The sequence below is a fragment of the Cryptotermes secundus genome, unplaced genomic scaffold (assembly GCF_002891405.2).
Source record: "Cryptotermes secundus unplaced genomic scaffold, Csec_1.0 scaffold1350, whole genome shotgun sequence".
NCBI classification, from domain to species: domain Eukaryota; kingdom Metazoa; phylum Arthropoda; class Insecta; order Blattodea; family Kalotermitidae; genus Cryptotermes; species Cryptotermes secundus.
Genome location: NW_019739242.1, coordinates 650,596 through 672,215, shown reverse-complemented (window position 1 = coordinate 672,215; position 21,620 = coordinate 650,596). Strand labels below are relative to the sequence as shown.

Sequence of the window (21,620 nt, the reverse complement as noted above, 5' to 3'; positions counted from 1 at the left end):
TTCAGGAGGAAATTAAGAAGCGGTTGAACTCGGGTAATGCTTGCTACCATTCAGTCTAGCACCTTTTGTCTTCTCGTCTGTTGCCCAAAAACATAAAAATTAGAATATACAAAAGTATAATTTTGCCTGTGGTTCTTTATTGGTGTGAAACTTGGTCTCTGACATTAAGGGAGGAACATGGACTGAGGGTGTTTGAGAATAGGGTGTTGAGGAGAATATTTGGACCGAAGAGAGATGTAGTTACAGGAGGTTGGAGAAAAATGCATAATGAGGAGCTTCATAACTTGTACTCTTCTCCAAGTATAATTAGAATGATCAAGTCAAGGAGGATGCGGTGGCCAGGTCATGTAGCACGAATGGGGAAGACGAGAAATGCGTATAGGATATTGGTGGGAAAGCCAGAAGGAAAGAGACCACAGGGAAGACCAAGGCGTAGGTGGGTGGACAATATTAGAATGGATCTTAGAGAGATAGGATGGGATGGTATGGATTGGATAGATCTGGCTCAGGATAGGGACCAGTGGAGGGCTCTTGTGAACACGGTGATGAACCTTCGGGTTCCATAAAATGCTGGGAAATTCTTGAGTAGCTGCAGAATTGGCAGATCCTCCAGAAGGGCTCAGCTCCATGAGTAAGTAAGTAAGTAAGTAAGTAATCACGTCACAGTAAATATGAGTAGAATTAATTCAGACAATGCAGTGCAGTGGTTCTGCTTCACAGTCGGGAGGTCGCGATTTCGAATCTTTTCCCGGAGATCTGCTATCAAGCATGAGGTGTTTTCGCGGTCTTCATCACTTCCTCCAGGCGAATTCTGGGATAGTATTTTAAAATTTGTCACAGTCATTTCTTTCCATTCCACTATTCACATTCATCTTACCAGTCGAAGTTTTATAAGAAAAACTCCGTGGCCTATAGTCCGCAAGCAAACTATATCGACCGAGCGACCGCCGCTTGTCGGCGAAGTTAGTGCCAACTTTTGCGTATAGAGGGTGTCACGTGGTCAGTGCAACGGATCCCCACTGTATTTAATCTCGGTTTTCTAGACCGGAGCCGTTACTTCCTTGAAATTGCTCCTGAATTATCCTCACGAGGCTGAGTGGACCCTGTTCTAGACCCACTACTTCTCAGAAAATGTGGTAGCGCCGGGAATCGAACCCGGGAACTCTGAATCTATAACAAGGAGCTCTGACCACTAGACCACAGAGGCGGTCCGATGTTTCATAAGCAGTTTCAAATAAGAATCAATATAGTACGAAAATCAGCATTGGCTTAAGCGGTAAGGCTTCTGATTCGTATTCAGGAGATGTTCAAATGGATGGGAAATAAACGGATCTAAAATTAACCTCTTTAATTGGCATTATCCTTCTTAAATTGCTTAAGCATTGATCGAGTCTCGAATCGGGTCTGTTTGATATACACTAGCTTGACACTAACAAGCTGTAATCACAACAAAATTAGAAGCATCGAACATTCATCTTCAGTAGCCTGCCCAATTATCAACTTTTCAATCCCCGCTTTATTACACAGCATCCTCAAGATTATGGAATTTCAATTCAGTTCTTTATTATTTACATGCCGAGTCAACAGCTACAAGGTCAATTACAGACACAGCACAGTGAGGATACAGGTAATTAAATTATGGACAAACACAACATAAAGTCAAAGACAAATTACAGGCAAGCACTGGAGGCAAAACACATTAATGCAGAGAAGTAAACAAACAAAATAATAATTTCATTGACACAATGTTATTGAGAACCGAGAAATGTAAAGTATAAATATTTAGAAAGAATAATAATTTAATTTAATTCTTATGAACGTGCAAACAGCTCAGAGGCCAATTACAAAGTTAGCATGAGTATGCAGAAGGGCGCAATAAATCTAATAAACAAAATAAAAAATAAGGCAGTCTATATAATTGCAATATATTAATAGTAATCCCATGAAAAATTAAAGTTACCTTTAATAGGTGAGAAAATTATGATAAGTTCATTTCCAGTGGTTATGCCATTATGTGGCGAGAAAGGACTATACGTGTACATACACACGGAAAGTAAAGCTATCTCTGTAACAGGCCATGGAGGCCCATAGAGTTGTGAGAGGTCGAGGCCCCCATATTCTCTAGACAAACGGCTCATAGATGGCGGCATGGTTGTCAGCCTTACGCGCCGGCCGCAATTTACCCCCAAGAATATTCCTGGTACTCATTTCTGTTAGAGACTGAGTCGAGCCCATGGCCATAGTGCAGCTGGAAGAAGGATTAGGTTAACTGAAAAAATCCAATTACCTCATCGGGATTTGAACCGGAGACCTTCCGGCTTGTAGCATAGTGCCCCAACCAACTACGCTACTGCGTGCCCCCCTACAGTGCACAAAGATTACACTGCATCATCGAATTTCTTTAAGCCCTTATGCTACACATAAAACCGTGCATTCAGACGGTAAGTTTTGAAAGATGGTTGTTGCCAGCCAACATGTACGGTGTGCGGAAGGGAAACTTATGCCGTATTCTTTCTACCGTTCGCCTACACGTTTGACGTCACAGGCTAAATATATGGAAAATTTATATTTTCGGGATTCAAATATACATAGAAAGTACTGAAATAACAGTGAGTGCTTACATCTTGATGTTTTTAAAGTATTTCACTTTCACTCTCAGCAGCACTATTTCATGAAAAATGTGCGTANTCTATTTATGTGTTTTTGGTCGACGTCAATGGATCAAACACTGAGAACAGATTTCTTATCATTTTTAGCTTACTTTTTTTTTTAACTCTTTTCTTTCTATTGTTTTAGCTTTTAGGGTTTATATAGTAATTCAGCGTTGCAAATAGAATTAAGGTGGCTGAGAACACAATGAATAATCTTAGTCATTGAACCAGACACGTGAGCCTCCACATGGGCCCTGGGCAGCCACAAATGAACCAAAAACATGGGCATCTTTACGAAGTTTGCACGAGTACACAGAAATACATAAAATTAAATCTAACAAACAAAATAAAAAATATGACAGTATATATAATGGCAATAAATTAACAATAATTCCAAGAAAAATTAAAGTTAGTGTTAACAGGCGAGAAAAATAAAATAAGTACATTTCAAATGGTTATGCCATTTTGTGGAGAGAAAGGACAATACACGTAAATACAAGTAGAGAAGTTAATAATAACAAATAACTCAATTAATTTTATAATAATAATATCCCATGAAATACGGAATGCTGGAAATACTGACATTAGGCTTTCGCGGTGATTTACTGTTGATGTTAACTCCATCCTTGGGTTGTTTCGCCAGATGAATGTGGTTGCTACTGCTGACGCTTCGGAGATATATCTTCAGGGTCGGCCCTTAACAAGGGCAGTTGTACCACTGCTTCTATTGGCCAAGAGCGGCATCAACCCTCTCACCCCCGGTTGCTTTCGAAACAAGATCCTATATACACATAGAAACTCGCACACTTTACACATTTCGACCCTGAAGATGGAGGCTGAATGTACCTCCAAAGCGTGCACAACATCCACATCCACCCCATGAAGCAACCCAAGAACGGAATTAATAACAACAGTCACGTTAAAACGTTAACAGAGTAGCGTCCTACCCACCTTCAACGAGGGAGAAAAACAACTTTTCGCCATCTTAATTACACGCCATTCGTTAATTTCATTTCGTAACTCCGGGGATCTTCCCTGGAATTTCCTTAAATTTGAGGATCTTTACTAACAGCTTTCCGAAGTATTTGCATGTTTCCTTTCTTCTCTGTTTATTGGACTAGTCATTTTAGAAGCTTGCTTGTAATCTTCAAATTTTAATTTTTAAGTTATGTACCGAGAACATTAATACAAGACCAACACAAATATGGCCATTATTTTTAACCCTAAATTGCACATGATAATAAAGAGCAAATGGAACTTGTAAGTTCAGGTGCAAGCTTTAACCAGCTTTGTAACAATAGATTATTATTTAGACGTTTCAGCAGAAAATCAATAAATCTGAATAACTGCAACAAATATGCTTACACAAGGCCGTTTGTTGGCATGTATTTACTTACTGGATTGCCAGACGAAGTCCTTCCATTCCACCACAGTGAAACGAATCAAAAGAAATACACTGTCAGTAGCGAATGAGAACTGTTTAGTGTTAACGACTGATCACAAACTTGGAGCATCCACGCTGTCTTGAGGTCTTCAGAACTAAGCGATACATGATGCTCCAACAGTCCGACTATTTTTACATTCAGACATTACTTTACACTAAACACGTGTTAAAATAACAGTTATCCACATTCCTAATACGCTTAACAAAACATATATCTATACAACAAACTGTTACTTGCACACCTTCACGAAATAATGAAATAAAAGTGAATAGGATGAGTCCTTTAGTTCTACGTATCTCCAAGGCAAAAGCTGCGTCTGTTAACTAAGCTCACCGCTTGCTTGCCAACTAACAGCTGACCCAAACACAGACGTAGACAAACCGTGCCGAGCGGTGCCGAGTGCTACAAAAACCAGAATAGCTAACTTAACAACGATGAAATTCGCTAGATACCGACAAGCTAAAACTATCAGATACGTTTAAATCATTTAGATGGCCTTGGGTTGGCCTCTAATATTTTTTTTTAATTCCCTTAGTGGGGGGGTAGAGTCCAACTGGGTCCACTCGGCACGGCGGCCACTGATTTTCCTATTGTAGCCTGCACTGGGTGATTATGATGATGGAGAATTTGGTGGAATGAAGATTGGCAGGGGAAACCGAAGTACTCGGAAAAAACCCGCACAAGCACCACTTTGTCCACCACAAATCCCACTTGACCAGACCCGGGATCGAACCCGGGCCGCGGTAGTGGGAAGCCAGCGACTAACCGCTTGAGCTATGGCGAGGCCTGGCATCTAATAACATAAAGTTGAGCTGGTTCAAAAAATGAAACGGCACACACACACACACACACACACACATCATAGGCCTGCATACATTTCTTATAAATCTAGGGGCCGAAAGCGGAAACGGGGAACCCGTATAAAAATACCTAGGGTGAGAAATTTGTCAGTTTTTACTAACAAGAGGACAAGTGGAACACACACACACACACACACATGCCTATTATAGGAGAGCCGGTTCCTTTACGTACAGGAAAATCCCAACGCGCCATTGCTAAGACACAGAGAACATGTAAATTCTGTATTTTGTCATTAATAACTGCATAATGAGGAGCTTCATAACTTGTGCTCTTCGCCAAGTATGATTAGAATGATCAAGCCAAAGAGGATGGGGTGGGAAGGGCATGTAGCACGATTGGTGGAGATGAGGAATGCATATAAGATATTGGTGTGGGGAAGCCAGAAGGAAAGAGACCACTAGTAAGACCAAGACGTACGTGTGTGAATAATATTAAAATTGATCTTAGAGAGATAGGATGGGGTGATGCGGACTGAATCGATCTGACTCAGGATAGGGACCAGTGGAGGACTGTTGTGAACACGGTAATGAACCCTCGGGTTCCATAAATTGCTGGGAAGTTCTTGAGCAGCTGCACAACTGGCGGCTTCACAAAAAGGTTTCAGCTCCACGAAGTTAGTATTTTGCGATTGCTATTATACGGGGAAAAAGAAAATTCAGCATTTTGTCAATATCAGGATAAGGAAAACTTGCATATTATATTCTGCCATTGTTAGGACACGGGTAAAAACGTAATCCATCTTCTGTCAACAGGATAAGGGGAAAACGTAAGTTATATTCTGAAATTTTTTAGATAAAAGAAACGTTAACTATCTTTTATCGTTGTTAGGATATGGATACAGAAATAGCAACAAAAACTAAAAGTAAACTCCGTGGCCTTAGTCCACAAGCGAATTATACCGACCGAGCGACCGCTGCTTGTCGGCGAAGTTAGTTCCATCTTTAGTAGCTACAGGATGTCGCGTGGTCAGCGCAACGGATCGCCATGGCCCCTAATTTCGGGTTTTTAGACGGCAGCAGCTACTTTTCAATTCAAGTAGCTCCTCAGTTATTCTCACAGGGCTGAGTGAGCCCCGTTCCATACCCACTCTTCTCAGAAAATCTTGTAGTGCGGGGAATCGAACCCGGGGCCTCTGGATCTGTAGACAGGAACTCTGACCACTAGACCACAGAGGCGCTCACGAGACTCCATCAGCTTTCTTAAATATCATGGTAAAGACTTGGACCTAGAAGAGCCATTCCTCCACATCTCAAGGCACAGGGCAATGAAGATATGGTTTATAAACCGATAGAGGTCTACATTTACCTAAAAGGTAAAGGTAGACGGGAAGTTGTCCCTGAACTTAACTAACTAAGCACTATGTCATGAAGGCGTATGGGGGAATGAATGTATAGATCTGTATTCTCTTGACCTCAGCACTAGCTGGAGGTGAGTGGTCAGCTTCACGTCCCGGCCACTTTACTCCCTGGGAAAAAGCCCCCCGGTACACATTGGATAGGAGGTTGGGTGGACCCGAAAGTCGGCCGGGCCGATGTGGAGAAGAGAACATTCTTGACCCTGCCGGGACTTTAACTTCAACCCCTCGGTCGTTCAGCCCGTAGCCAGTCGCTACACAGAGATTTCTATTTCTATTCCAATAACATAGAAAGCTGCGTGCCCAATATATCCGAAAATTTGTTCGAAATNGTTATTGAGAACCGAGAAATGTAAAGTATAAATATTTAGAAAGAATAATAATTTAATTTAATTCTTATGAACGTGCAAACAGCTCAGAGGCCAATTACAAAGTTAGCATGAGTACGCAGAAGGGCGCAATAAATCTAATAAACAAAATAAAAAATAAGGCAGTCTATATAATTGCAATATATTAATAGTAATCCCATGAAAAATTAAAGTTACCTTTAATAGGTGAGAAAATTATGATAAGTTCATTTCCAGTGGTTATGCCATTATGTGGCGAGAAAGGACTATACGTGTACATACACACGGAAAGTAAAGCTATCTCTGCAACAGGCCATGGAGGCCCATAGAGTTGTGAGAGGTCGAGGCCCCCATATTCTCTAGACAAACGGCTCATAGATGGCGGCATGGTTGTCAGCCTTACGCGCCGGCCGCAATTTACCCCCAAGAATATTCCTGGTACTCATTTCTGTTAGAGACTGAGTCGAGCCCATGGCCATAGTGCAGCTGGAAGAAGGATTAGGTTAACTGAAAAAATCCAATTACCTCATCGGGATTTGAACCGGAGACCTTCCGGCTTGTAGCATAGTGCCCCAACCAACTACGCTACTGCGTGCCCCCCTACAGTGCACAAAGATTACACTGCATCATCGAATTTCTTTAAGCCCTTATGCTACACATAAAACCGTGCATTCAGACGGTAAGTTTTGAAAGATGGTTGTTGCCAGCCAACATGTACGGTGTGCGGAAGGGAAACTTATGCCGTATTCTTTCTACCGTTCGCCTACACGTTTGACGTCACAGGCTAAATATATGGAAAATTTATATTTTCGGGATTCAAATATACATAGAAAGTACTGAAATAACAGTGAGTGCTTACATCTTGATGTTTTTAAAGTATTTCACTTTCACTCTCAGCAGCACTATTTCATGAAAAATGTGCGTACTTCGCAACCGCGACGATGGTAGCGACGCTACTGATGAGATACTACTACTACTACTACTACTACTACTAATAATAATAATAATAATAATAATAATAATAATAATTGAATTCATGTTTATTTACGTGCAAACTTAACAGCTATGTGGATTTAGAATCTATTTATGTGTTTTTGGTCGACGTCAATGGATCAAACACTGAGAACAGATTTCTTATCATTTTTAGCTTAGTGTTTTTTTAACTCTTTTCTTTCTATTGTTTTAGCTTTTAGGGTTATTATATAGTAATTCAGCGTTGCAAATAGAATTAAGGTGGCTGAGAACACAATGAATAATCTTAGTCATTGAACCAGACACGTGAGCCTCCACATGGGCCCTGGGCAGCCACAAATGAACCAAAAACATGGGCATCTTTACGAAGTTTGCACGAGTACACAGAAATACATAAAATTAAATCTAACAAACAAAATAAAAAATATGACAGTATATATAATGGCAATAAATTAATAATAATTCCAAGAAAAATTAAAGTTAGTGTTAACAGGCGAGAAAAATAAAATAAGTACATTTCAAATGGTTATGCCATTTTGTGGAGAGAAAGGACAATACACGTAAATACAAGTAGAGAAGTTAATAATAACAAATAACTCAATTAATTTTATAATAATAATATCCCATGAAATACGGAATGCTGGAAATACTGACATTAGGCTTTCGCGGTGATTTACTGTTGATGTTAACTCCATCCTTGGGTTGTTTCGCCAGATGAATGTGGTTGCTACTGCTGACGCTTCGGAGATACATCTTCAGGGTCGGCCCTTAACAAGGGCAGTTGTACCACTGCTTCTATTGGCCAAGAGCGGCATCAACCCTCTCACCCCCGGTTGCTTTCGAAACAAGATCCTATATACACATAGAAACTCGCACACTTTACACATTTCGACCCTGAAGATGGAGGCTGAATGTACCTCCAAAGCGTGCACAACATCCACATCCACCCCATGAAGCAACCCAAGAACGGAATTAATAACAACAGTCACGTTAAAACGTTAACAGAGTAGCGTCCTACCCACCTTCAACGAGGGAGAAAAACAACTTTTCGCCATCTTAATTACACGCCATTCGTTAATTTCATTTCGTAACTCCGGGGATCTTCCCTGGAATTTCCTTAAATTTGAGGATCTTTACTAACAGCTTTCCGAAGTATTTGCATGTTTCCTTTCTTCTCTGTTTATTGGACTAGTCATTTTAGAAGCTTGCTTGTAATCTTCAAATTTTAATTTTTAAGTTATGTACCGAGAACATTAATACAAGACCAACACAAATATGGCCATTATTTTTAACCCTAAATTGCACATGATAATAAAGAGCAAATGGAACTTGTAAGTTCAGGTGCAAGCTTTAACCAGCTTTGTAACAATAGATTATTATTTAGACGTTTCAGCAGAAAATCAATAAATCTGAATAACTGCAACAAATATGCTTACACAAGGCCGTTTGTTGGCATGTATTTACTTACTGGATTGCCAGACGAAGTCCTTCCATTCCACCACAGTGAAACGAATCAAAAGAAATACACTGTCAGTAGCGAATGAGAACTGTTTAGTGTTAACGACTGATCACAAACTTGGAGCATCCACGCTGTCTTGAGGTCTTCAGAACTAAGCGATACATGATGCTCCAACAGTCCGACTATTTTTACATTCAGACATTACTTTACACTAAACACGTGTTAAAATAACAGTTATCCACATTCCTAATACGCTTAACAAAACATATATCTATACAACAAACTGTTACTTGCACACCTTCACGAAATAATGAAATAAAAGTGAATAGGATGAGTCCTTTAGTTCTACGTATCTCCAAGGCAAAAGCTGCGTCTGTTAACTAAGCTCACCGCTTGCTTGCCAACTAACAGCTGACCCAAACACAGACGTAGACAAACCGTGCCGAGCGGTGCCGAGTGCTACAAAAACCAGAATAGCTAACTTAACAACGATGAAATTCGCTAGATACCGACAAGCTAAAACTATCAGATACGTTTAGATCATTTAGATGGCCTTGGGTTGGCCTCTAATATTTTTTTTAATTCCCTTAGTGGGGGGGTAGAGTCCAACTGGGTCCACTCGGCACGGCGGCCACTCATTTTCCTATTGTAGCCTGCACTGGGTGATTATGATGATGGAGAATTTGGTGGAATGAAGATTGGCAGGGGAAACCGAAGTACTCGGAAAAAACCCGCACAAGCACCACTTTGTCCACCACAAATCCCACTTGACCAGACCCGGGATCGAACCCGGGCCGCGGTAGTGGGAAGCCAGCGACTAACCGCTTGAGCTATGGCGAGGCCTGGCATCTAATAACATAAAGTTGAGCTGGTTCAAAAAATGAAACGGCACACACACACACACACACACACACATCATAGGCCTGCATACATTTCTTATAAATCTAGGGGCCGAAAGCGGAAACGGGGAACCCGTATAAAAATACCTAGGGTGAGAAATTTGTCAGTTTTTACTAACAAGAGGACAAGTGGAACACACACACACATGCCTATTATAGGAGAGCCGGTTCCTTTACGTACAGGAAAATCCCAACGCGCCATTGCTAAGACACAGAGAACATGTAAATTCTGTATTTTGTCATTAATAACTGCATAATGAGGAGCTTCATAACTTGTGCTCTTCGCCAAGTATGATTAGAATGATCAAGCCAAAGAGGATGGGGTGGGAAGGGCATGTAGCACGATTGGTGGAGATGAGGAATGCATATAAGATATTGGTGTGGGGAAGCCAGAAGGAAAGAGACCACTAGTAAGACCAAGACGTACGTGTGTGAATAATATTAAAATTGATCTTAGAGAGATAGGATGGGGTGATGCGGACTGAATCGATCTGACTCAGGATAGGGACCAGTGGAGGACTGTTGTGAACACGGTAATGAACCCTCGGGTTCCATAAATTGCTGGGAAGTTCTTGAGCAGCTGCACAACTGGCGGCTTCACAAAAAGGTTTCAGCTCCACGAAGTTAGTATTTTGCGATTGCTATTATACGGGGAAAAAGAAAATTCAGCATTTTGTCAATATCAGGATAAGGAAAACTTGCATATTATATTCTGCCATTGTTAGGACACGGGTAAAAACGTAATCCATCTTCTGTCAACAGGATAAGGGGAAAACGTAAGTTATATTCTGAAATTTTTTAGATAAAAGAAACGTTAACTATCTTTTATCGTTGTTAGGATATGGATACAGAAATAGCAACAAAAACTAAAAGTAAACTCCGTGGCCTTAGTCCACAAGCGAATTATACCGACCGAGCGACCGCTGCTTGTCGGCGAAGTTAGTTCCATCTTTAGTAGCTACAGGATGTCGCGTGGTCAGCGCAACGGATCGCCATGGCCCCTAATTTCGGGTTTTTAGACGGCAGCAGCTACTTTTCAATTCAAGTAGCTCCTCAGTTATTCTCACAGGGCTGAGTGAGCCCCGTTCCATACCCACTCTTCTCAGAAAATCTTGTAGTGCGGGGAATCGAACCCGGGGCCTCTGGATCTGTAGACAGGAACTCTGACCACTAGACCACAGAGGCGCTCACGAGACTCCATCAGCTTTCTTAAATATCATGGTAAAGACTTGGACCTAGAAGAGCCATTCCTCCACATCTCAAGGCACAGGGCAATGAAGATATGGTTTATAAACCGATAGAGGTCTACATTTACCTAAAAGGTAAAGGTAGACGGGAAGTTGTCCCTGAACTTAACTAACTAAGCACTATGTCATGAAGGCGTATGGGGGAATGAATGTATAGATCTGTATTCTCTTGACCTCAGGACTAGCTGGAGGTGAGTGGTCAGCTTCACGTCCCGGCCACTTTACTCCCTGGGAAAAAGCCCCCCGGTACACATTGGATAGGAGGTTGGGTGGACCCGAAAGTCGGCCGGGCCGATGTGGAGAAGAGAACATTCTTGACCCTGCCGGGACTTTAACTTCAACCCCTCGGTCGTTCAGCCCGTAGCCAGTCGCTACACAGAGATTTCTATTTCTATTCCAATAACATAGAAAGCTGCGTGCCCAATATATCCGAAAATTTGTTCGAAATCCTTAAAGAGAAAACTCTTGATAAATTCAGAAAAATCTCAGTGTAGTAGCCAGTCAAGGGACCTGCATACCTGATGTGTATAAAAGGTTCTGTTTGTAGCCCACAACTTGTCTGCGGACGGGAGCAAAGTCTGGCGGATCGTATGTAATAAAACTACCAGCCCGTACGCCCTATTCTTATTCGTTTTTTAAAAATGAATATCTTCTAAAGGTAAACAAGGTAAAGTTGTCCCTGTGTTTAATTAATTAAGCACTACGCCATGAATACGTATAGGGGAGTGGATGTATAAATCCATATTTTCTTGACCTCAGCACTAGTTAGAGGTAAGCGGTCAGTTTCACGCCTCGGTCACCTTACCCTCGGGGAAAGAGCCCCGATATCCATTGTATAGGAGGTTGGGTGGACCCCTGAGTCAGTATGGACGACATGGAGAAATGAAAATTCTTGATCCTACCGGGACTCGAACTCCGACCCCTCGGTCATCCAGCCTGTAGCCAGTCGTTATACCGACTACGCTATCCCGGCTCCTAATTTCTTCTAAATCATACACAAAATTCAATTCGTACATCAAAGGAACCAACTGCTTTTCTTTTAGAACCATATGGAACAAATATATTCTGTGAATATATTGCAGGTGGTACATACAGAACCACTGAAACGGTTAATTTTATTTAAAACAATGCTGCATTGTGCCTTTGTCTCTGATGAACAAGTGACCTTTAAGATGTTCATTTCCCTTGAAAAATGTTAGCATGTAATAAATCTCTGAGCAACAAGTGTGCGATAATCAATTCGGTTGTTAATATGCGCGTAATCCGCAAAGGTTACAGGTACCAATGCTTTCATCGCACGGTTTATCATCTAATGAAGTTCCGCACTCACTAACACATAAGTCGGTACACAAAATTATCATATTCACGCTAGATCCCTACTGGCAAACAAATATTCAAGACGCACGAAACAATTATTTGCCTAATAACTGCTTTAAAACCAAACTCTTGTTAATTTAAACGTACAAGTCGCTTGTGTTTAAACAATCACGTAACCGAGGCTTTGAGTGCATGACCCCTAGGTGACGTCAGGCACCAACTACGCAAATAAAACAAACCAGGAGTTTTACTTCAAGTCATCTAATATCGGCATTTCCAAGCGATCGTTCTTAGCGTTATACATGCAATGAAACCGACAACACGGTTCCTACATGCTTTGCTTCAGTGCTATTAGAGAGGAAAAAACGAGTTCTGGGAAGAACTAATCGCCTATTTCCTTTTGATACGACACGGACGGCATAGAAAACGCCTACCGAGACTCAAACTCTAACTCCTCGGCCGACGCCCCCCCCCCCACCCAAGACTGCAATACAATAATAAAGCACCAGACCAGTAAAGCATGCGTTACGTAGAAGCGGTTTCCATCAACCTGTAGATGAGTATTATTATTATTATTAGAGGGGGTGGGTTTCCCCATGCACTTAGACCAGTTATTGGTCCATTGTGCGTCCCCCTTTAATTTCTACTGTCGCCATACCCTACCGGTACTGGGGCGTGCTATCAGCCCCGTTCAGCCAACGAGGTCGGTCCTCTGTACCTGATATTTCCCCCATCTACCAGAGGCATTGGAAACTACTTGGGCGGGAAACCTAATTTTGCTCAGAGGTCTCCTAGAGACATGAGGATCTTTTACGTCCCGTAAATCTACGACACGGGACCCACGGCTTAAAGTCCCTCCCGGAGGACTTGTTCCCTGAATTTTTCCGCCCTTAAAAATTCCACGACCTCCGCCGGGTTCGAACCCGCGTACCCTGAGTCATGAGGTGGGAACGTTACCCTTAGGCTACGGAGGCCGCTGTAGATGAGTAACTTATAATACTGAAACAGACGGGCAAAGGGAGGAGAAGGCCGCTTCGTATAGCACAGAGGTTCTCATACTTGTCATTCCACTGAGCATCAGGACCTCATGTTGCTCTCTATGAAACATCTTGAAAACTTTGTTTATTTATGCTTTCGTTAGAAATAGGAACAATATTGTGACATGTCAACTCATTGCCAGGCAGCGAGTTGGTAAACAAGTTCCAGCGAAGACAGATTCTTGGTAAACAGTCCGTTGCTAGGTTACGCAACAATAGAGGAATGTCCGTAAACATTCTCACGGCAACGAATACAGGCAACAATAGAAGAACTGCCGTTTCTATGTGACGGCCGGTAAACACCCCCTTTTATGAAAGTGACAACAATATAGGAGAAACTGTGTCATCTATGAGGTCCGCGCCAAGCAAACTCACGGAACAATATGACGTCTACTGCCATGCAACGAAGCTGTAAACACGCATTCTTAACTAAAGAAAACGGTGCTTTCCGTGGGGTCCGTGCAGACGTGTTATCTTGAAAGCAATCGGCGCTACAAGTCAGTTACTTCTCGGTAGGAGATATCCGCGGGAAGTTCGTAGTAGAAGACTTAGAAGCCGACCTGTGAAGATTTAACGTGTGAACTGTTGACTTTATGTGTGCTGTATCGCAGTGATATTGGGAGTGCGTGATTTAGTGACAATTTTATAGTTCCTATGTTATAAATCCGTGAAGACCAGTGAAGATAGACTGAAGAGATTAGGGTGGGGTGCTTTGTAGTGTGAAAATCAGTAACAAAGTTATAATTATTTGTAGTTACGGCCTGTAAGTGGTCAATAAACCCATTTACCAGCCCGAACCCCGTCGTTAGTCATTGAAGCACGTGACAATATCATTAGCAGAAAACATGTCACGTCATGGTCTCGCATCTCACCAAACAACAGGAGCAACATTAGAATTGTTTTTTCATTTACGTGATTCCTCAGCAGCTCAAAGTCAATTATAAAGTAAGCATGAGCAAAGAGACAAGCAAGACAAACGCATACATACACAAAGATAGAGAAGGCAACTTGTGTCATTTAGACAACAACCACTCAACTGGTACAATTGTACAATTGGTGCAGCAGCAGCAGCAGCAGCAGTAGTAGCAATAGCATGAATCATTATTAAATAACACCTAACAGGCAAAAATGCGTAAGAATACAATTTACATAACAGATCGTGACAAAAAAGTAAAACAGGGAAAATTATATTCATTAACTTGAGTAGATTCATGTATGAATAATTTAGGATAATGCTTCCTTTACTTGATTTCAGTGACGTAACACCTCGGTGTAACTCATGGAACACTAGCGCTCTCCTGTAGCATAGTTTGGGAACAACTGATACGGCATAAACCCGGAGACGACAAACATTTTGAGTATTATGTAACCAGGACACGACTACAGTTCACGTAAATCTGCCGAAATAAATATATCAACTGAAATAATTACATTATGATAAATTTGCATATGTGTTCCCATATCAGGCCATTCTTCAAAATATATTTTTGGCACACTATCTCACAATAATATAACTAACTACACAACTTCGTTGGAAATATTCGTTTCCATTGTTTACACACGAATAGCTTAATTAATGTGAGACCTGAACACAATGCAAAAAATTAGAACACCTCAACAATGGACAGAAATTCACTGTATACAACGGAAATCACGTGCTTTCCCATCCTCAACGAATATTTAAAACAATTTTATGAATAATTTAGAACTCTTGCGAGTACCCAGAAACACTTCCGAGGTGACTAAGGTGACGGTGAACATATAATTTGGAGATCCCTGGCATAAGCTCAAACATGCATCGCTTGCCAGCTGCTTGCGAAGCTAAAGTTGCAAAAATCGATAGTTGAAGGCATGAAGGTACGCCTTGGCCGGTTGGTTCGTAGGTTATATACTGCCGCCTTATCAATCGCAGATATTACATAGCGTGGGAAGAGATGAGAGGCAAGTCTATGAACTACGAACTGTGAAGGATAAAGGAGCTGCCGTGGCTTGTTTTCAGGTACGATTCAGGCATTTGCCTTGAAAGACCAAGAAGGACCATGAAAGCGGCAACACGCAGCTGATTTATCGGCTGAGATGCGAACACAGTCTCTGCCGTGAATAGAAATCAGCTGTAGTAATGTTTCTGATTATTCTTCCCGGGCTACACAAACATAATTCAGAAACTTTGGGGGGGGGGAGGAATAATTAAAGCTTTTTTTAATTGCTAGTGGGGTGGGACTAAGTCCCTTCTACTGCGGCCACTTCTGGCCTACTGTACCAGCCCCAGATGATAGGTGAGGATGATTGTGGAGCAATTCATGGAATGAATATTGGCAGGGGAAACCGAAGTACTCGGAGAAAACCTGCCCCTGCGTCACTTTGTCCATCACAAATCCCACTTGACCAGACCCGAGATCGAACCCGGGCCGCCGCGGTGGGAAGCCAGCGACTAACCGCTTGAGCTATGGCGCGGCCCATAATTAAAAGTAAGTAAGTAAAGTAAATGTATCCCTGTAACAGGCCCTGGAGGCCCATAGGGTTGTGAAATGTTGAGGTTCCCACATTTTCTAGACACTCGGCTCATAGATGGTGTCAAGGTTGTCAGCCCTACGCGCCGGCCGCCCTTTACCCCCAAAGGATATACCTGGTACTCATTTCTGTTAGAGGCTGAGTCGACCCCAGGGCCATAGTGTAGCTGGAAGGATTAGGTCAATTGCAAAAATCCAATGACCTCATCGGGACCTGAACCCGCGACCTTCCGGCTTGTAACACAGTGCCTCAACCAACTACGTTACCGCGTGCCCCTCAATTAAAGGTAAGTACAGTGTTATATACAAGGAATATTTTATGAGTTATATTAGATATGGCGAAAGACTTTTATCTGTGGAAATCTGATGATAACAATTTCACAAGTCTTCCAGGTAATCTCACAAGGCAGCATTCATCTGTGACCACGTATAGATTGTGCTTCATCACTCAAATTCAGCTTTATCAACGTTCCTTTAAAAGGTCTCGAAGCGAGAAATATAAATGCATAAATTAAAGTAAGGTACACTGAATTTTCAGCTTAGTGTGAAGGCTGCATTTCATGAGATGAACATAGAACTTCGTTCAGATTCGAACAAGGCGCTAGACCTGTTGTAGCAAACCATGAGAAAAAAAGCACGCTGTTTATCTATGTGTGGCTATGTAAACAAAGTTTCCGGTTGCGGGGATCATACATGAGCCGGGTAGCGCAGTCGGTAAAGCGACTGGCTACGGCCTGGACAACTGAGGTGTCGGAGTTGGAGTCCCGCTAGGGTCAAGAATTTTCTCTTTTCCAAATCGTCCAGACCGGCTCTCGGTTCCACCCAACCTCCTATCCAATGGGTACCGGGGGGTCTTTCCCGGGGATAAAGCGGCCAGAGCGTGACTCTCACCATTCACCTCCAGCTAGAAAATGTTGATCTGTACATTCACTCCCCCATACGCCTTCATGGCGTGGAATAGGAACAGCGAATTACGATCGAAGTCCTGCAGTGGCGAACTGCTGAAAGGCGAAGTAGAAGAACAGATACGTATCTGAGTGCACCTTATAAGGCCCTTGATTAATGTTAGGTACGCTAGGCGCTTCAGGTTCTGATTTGTTTACATTGTACCTAACAGAAAACTTATGGAGCAGAAGTGAAAGTATAAGTACAGTACAAGGGACTTAGTCCCACCCCACCAGCAATAAAAAAAAGCTATGATAGTGGCTTTTACAGCGTCGTGTTGCTTCGTCTTGCGCTGGCAATGCGATGTTTTAGTGGAAATTTCGACACGTCAAGGCGCCAGTTTGTCGCCTCCGTGACAGTACTGTATAGCTATAAGTTTACGAACTTGAAATCCCAAGGCGACGCGCCCATGCTGAATGTGTTGCACGTGTCGAAAAGGCTTCACAAATGCCAGCAAACCAAATTCTTAGTGGGGCAGTTATAACGCAATTATCCAGTTTGAATTTAGCCTATCAGTCGACAGAATTGCGTATTTTCAGAAAATTAGTGCGTTTCTGTTTGTTGCGTTGTTTTCTGATGATGGTTGTCGAAGCTGTAGATCACTTGGCGCCACCTTTTGTTTCGGAGCAGACGTGTGCTGCTTTCCGCTACTGAATTGCTGTATTAAAGATCCAAATTGAACTTAATGATCATAAATCATTTAGGAACTCAATGTGCCCAATTTGATGTAGCATTCAAGTGAACATTTTCTAAACAGAAATTAATTTAGTTGCAAGATTCGAGACTATGAGGGTGTCAAAAGCATGTAAATGGACAGTGAATTGTGCTGTGTTTTCTTTACTCATTCTTTCATCATAAGTGTTTCATAGTGTCTCCTAGTGCCGGTCACAGTGGCCTCGCGGTCTAAGACATCAACTATATTCGCTTGCTCGAACGCTGAGATTGTGGGTTAGAATCCCACTGAAGGCATGGGCGTCAGTGTGAGTTTATTCTGTGTTTGTGTTGCTCTGTGTGTAGGTAGTGGCCTTGCGACGGGCTGATCCCTCGGCCAAGGAGTCCTACCGGCAGTGTATCGTATTAAGCAACTCAAAAAGCGTCCAAGGTCCAACAAAAAGGACTGTAGAGTCATAGATAGATAGATAGATAGATAGATAGATAGATAGATAGATAGATAGATAGATAGATAGATAGTGTCTCCTACTGGCGAATAAACTAATCCTATATGAGTGATGCTGATAACCTGGGTCGCAACAGCCTTCAGCCTCTCGTGTTACCCAGCTCCCTAATCCGTCCAATCAGATTCGTTTACTTACACTTAATTTCGTTTATGGGAGTACATCTCTAATCGGCGCCCATTCATTCTCATTAATTACTTTTCAAATTAACCAAAACAACACCGAAATGAGAGCTGAACGGAAGGCGAGAGGTTCGGCTACAATGTAACTACGAGGGTTCTCTTAAGTTGCAAATAGTTTCTTGGTTTAATTAACGACTCTTCGTCTAACGCTTGTTTTTAAAAGGTGAACTGAAAATTAGAAGTGGGAGAAAGCGTAGAAATCTATTTTGACATGTCCTAGCATGTGCGGAGGGATTGGGGATCACAGGTAACTTATGCAAAAATAGCAAACATCTAGGCCAAGATCTGAATCAGGATTGCTAACTTCTTGTCCCTGAAGTAGTAAACTTATAACAATGTAGAGTCTACTCCAAAAAGTTTTATTACAAAAATGTACGTCAAAAGCTTGGTTCAAAACCGTGACAAGGTTAAGACGAAACCAGCTGCTACGACTGAGTCAGTATTAAGGAAGGCGAGGCCGCGCCATAACTCAAGCGGTTAGTCGCTGACTTCCCACCGCGGCGGCCCGGGTTCGATCCCGGGTCTGGTCAAATGGGATTTATGGTGGACAAAGTGGCGCTGGGGCATGTTTTCTCCGAGTACTTCGGTTTCCCCTGCCAATCTTCATTCCACCAATTGCTCCACAATCACCCTCACCTATCATCTGGGGCTGGTACAATAGGCCAGAAGTGGCCGCAGTACAAGGGACTTAGTCCCACCCCACTAGCAATAGAAAAAATTAAGGAAGGCAAATGAGTGGCTTCAGGCTGGGGAATTGGGCGGGCGAGGGTTTCCTTCCAAATAAAACAATTTCATTAGCTAACTACAGGCTACAGATCTATTTACGTCGCATTGCAGTTAATCACTACAATGTCGCTATTAGTTTAAAATATTACCAAATATTAAAAAAAAAGTTACAAAATACAACAATAACAAATATAAATGTCCGTATTTATGGCCGCGTTCCGTGACAGATTATTAGTTTGCCGCACCGAATAAGTATGAATAAGAGCAAAAGTGAAGAAATAGTCAAAATAAGTTATATATATATATATTTGCTAATGACAAGAAAGAAATTTACAGTACTGTGATCACCCACTCTATCCCTTTTAGCACGTACCCACATGACGTCAGCTACCATAAAACTATTTGCAACATTTTAGTTTTTATTTATGATTACTGGACCCACAAATACTGGTAACCAAAGTGAGTTAAACGAAAATATACGATAGGTTTGCTTTAATTTTAATGGCGGTAAAATTATTTATTGTGGTTTTGTGGGTTATAACTTCATGAAATGTCGTAGATGGTTGCCAATATTTCGGAGGAACTTGCTGCCTCAATCTTCAATGTAGAAATGGTGACCACCTAGAGATTATAAAGCGTCATAACTCAGGAGACCAGAATCTAAACTCAATTAGTTTACGGCTTGTTTCTACACCACCAACAGCCATACGTTTGTTTATTGTACGCTATGAGCTTCTGTTTCCACAAACCTCATCACGTGTATTTATCTACGGCTAACATAACATTACATGCCTTAAATGACAAATATATGACGTCAGAAGGTTAATAATCACACTATTTTCGCGGAGGAAATTAAGGAAATGCACACTCAAGTGGATGTAACAGATACAAAAGTGGATAAGATTTCTGCAAACCTACAACAACGGCCATTAATGAGAAAGCCTCCGTATATATACATGCAAACATGAAAACTTACGGCATTTAATCAAACCCAGATCAACCAGTCACTGAATACGGATTTTTTGGAAACATTTGATATCGAAACGTAAGAAAATATGCCAGTACAGTAACCATAAGAAAACTGCAACTAAATTTTGTTAACTACGTCATAATATATACCACCAAAGAAGCGTGGGACTAGCTACCGTATTGTAAAGACATACGAAGACAATATATTCCACTAGTATTCTGTTTGTTTTCAAATAATTAAAACATCCATTTCAAAGAGAGCACATAGAAAACATATGGCACAGTACTTACAGATAAGAACAGCAGCTCATTTAGGTATGTGACAGTCTGAAAGCCCTTTGTCAGAAGGGTTATACAGTTCAGTTCTAAAAAAATAATAAAAAAATCAGTAACACTTTACTCCGTTCATAATTCTTTCACAAAATATTACGAGTGTCACTTTTAATGTTACAGTGTGAATAAACAAATACCACCAAACCAGGAAATATCACTTAAACACGAAATAAACCTGAGCTTTTTTCTCGTATTGTCATGTAGTAACATATATCCATCATCATTTGACTCAAGAATTCCTTGCAAACAGCTGAAGCACTTACACCCCTCAGCTTCACGAGATATCGTAACAATGTTCACAACTGACAGAACAACACTGCAACTAATCTGCTTCGCTTCGAAACTGCACATAGAAGAAATAATTTTCGGTATTTCTTGTGAACGAGCATGGAGCATGTAACTGTGTTTATGACGATGTTAATACAGTGACGATATGACAGTGTCCGTCCAAATAAAGAGATCGGTCCGAAACACAGTGTGCGCGCAGCCACAGCAGAAAATCCAAGCAAGTCGAATATACATAGCACATATTGGAAAATCGATAGAATGGCATCAGCCAACGGTCTTCTCCTGATACTGGGTCACTGCTAGAACAAAGCGCCTTGAGAGAACGGGTTGCATGTATAGATCCTAACCCCCCCCCAAACAAGCGAATCTGATCATCTGTTTCTAATGTGACTGAGTGTAAAACATATGGGTCCATATGTAGTTCACGGTTACTGGAAACATCGCGTGACAAACCAGAAAATGTCATTACATACGAACAAAAATAAACGCAATGATATGAATAAACGGCAAGATTTCAGAACGCAAAAACTTCAAGTAACAAGGAACAAGATAAAGATGCATAATGATGAGTTTTAGATTTCAAACTCTTCGCGTAATGTGGTTTCCTTTTTCCTTGGCACTACAACCCCCGTGGGCCTAGGCTTACCTCCATGAACTTCTCCGTTCACTTCGGTTTTTCTTGATCTTACACATTCGGTAGGACTCCTTGGGTGGGTGATCAGCTCGTCGCAAGGCCTCTACCTGTACACAAACACAGAAAAACGCACACACACAAACTAAACATCCATGTCCTGAGTGGATTCGAACCCACGATCCCGGTTTCCAAGCGAGTGAAGACTGTACATGCCTTAGACCGCTCGGCTACAGTGACCGGCAGTGTATAAGAATAATATATAAGAATTC

At 41.7% G+C, this 21,620-nt stretch overlaps 1 protein-coding gene across 2 annotated transcripts in view; it reads right to left on the bottom strand.

Moving 5' to 3' along the window:
- LOC111871882 (tripartite motif-containing protein 3) overlaps positions 1-20,915 on the bottom strand; it is a 102,245-nt gene extending 81,330 nt beyond the window's left edge. The window contains exon 1 of one of the 2 annotated variants that reach the window (XM_023865264.2): positions 20,388-20,915. In XM_023865264.2, the coding sequence (XP_023721032.1) occupies positions 20,388-20,407 (20 nt within the window). In that variant the 5' untranslated portion in view covers positions 20,408-20,915. Of the gene's footprint in view, positions 1-4,048; positions 4,450-20,387 lie in introns of those variants that run through there. The other variant, XM_023865263.2, reaches the window with a different exon arrangement.
- Between the last annotated feature and the right edge of the window lie 705 nt (positions 20,916-21,620).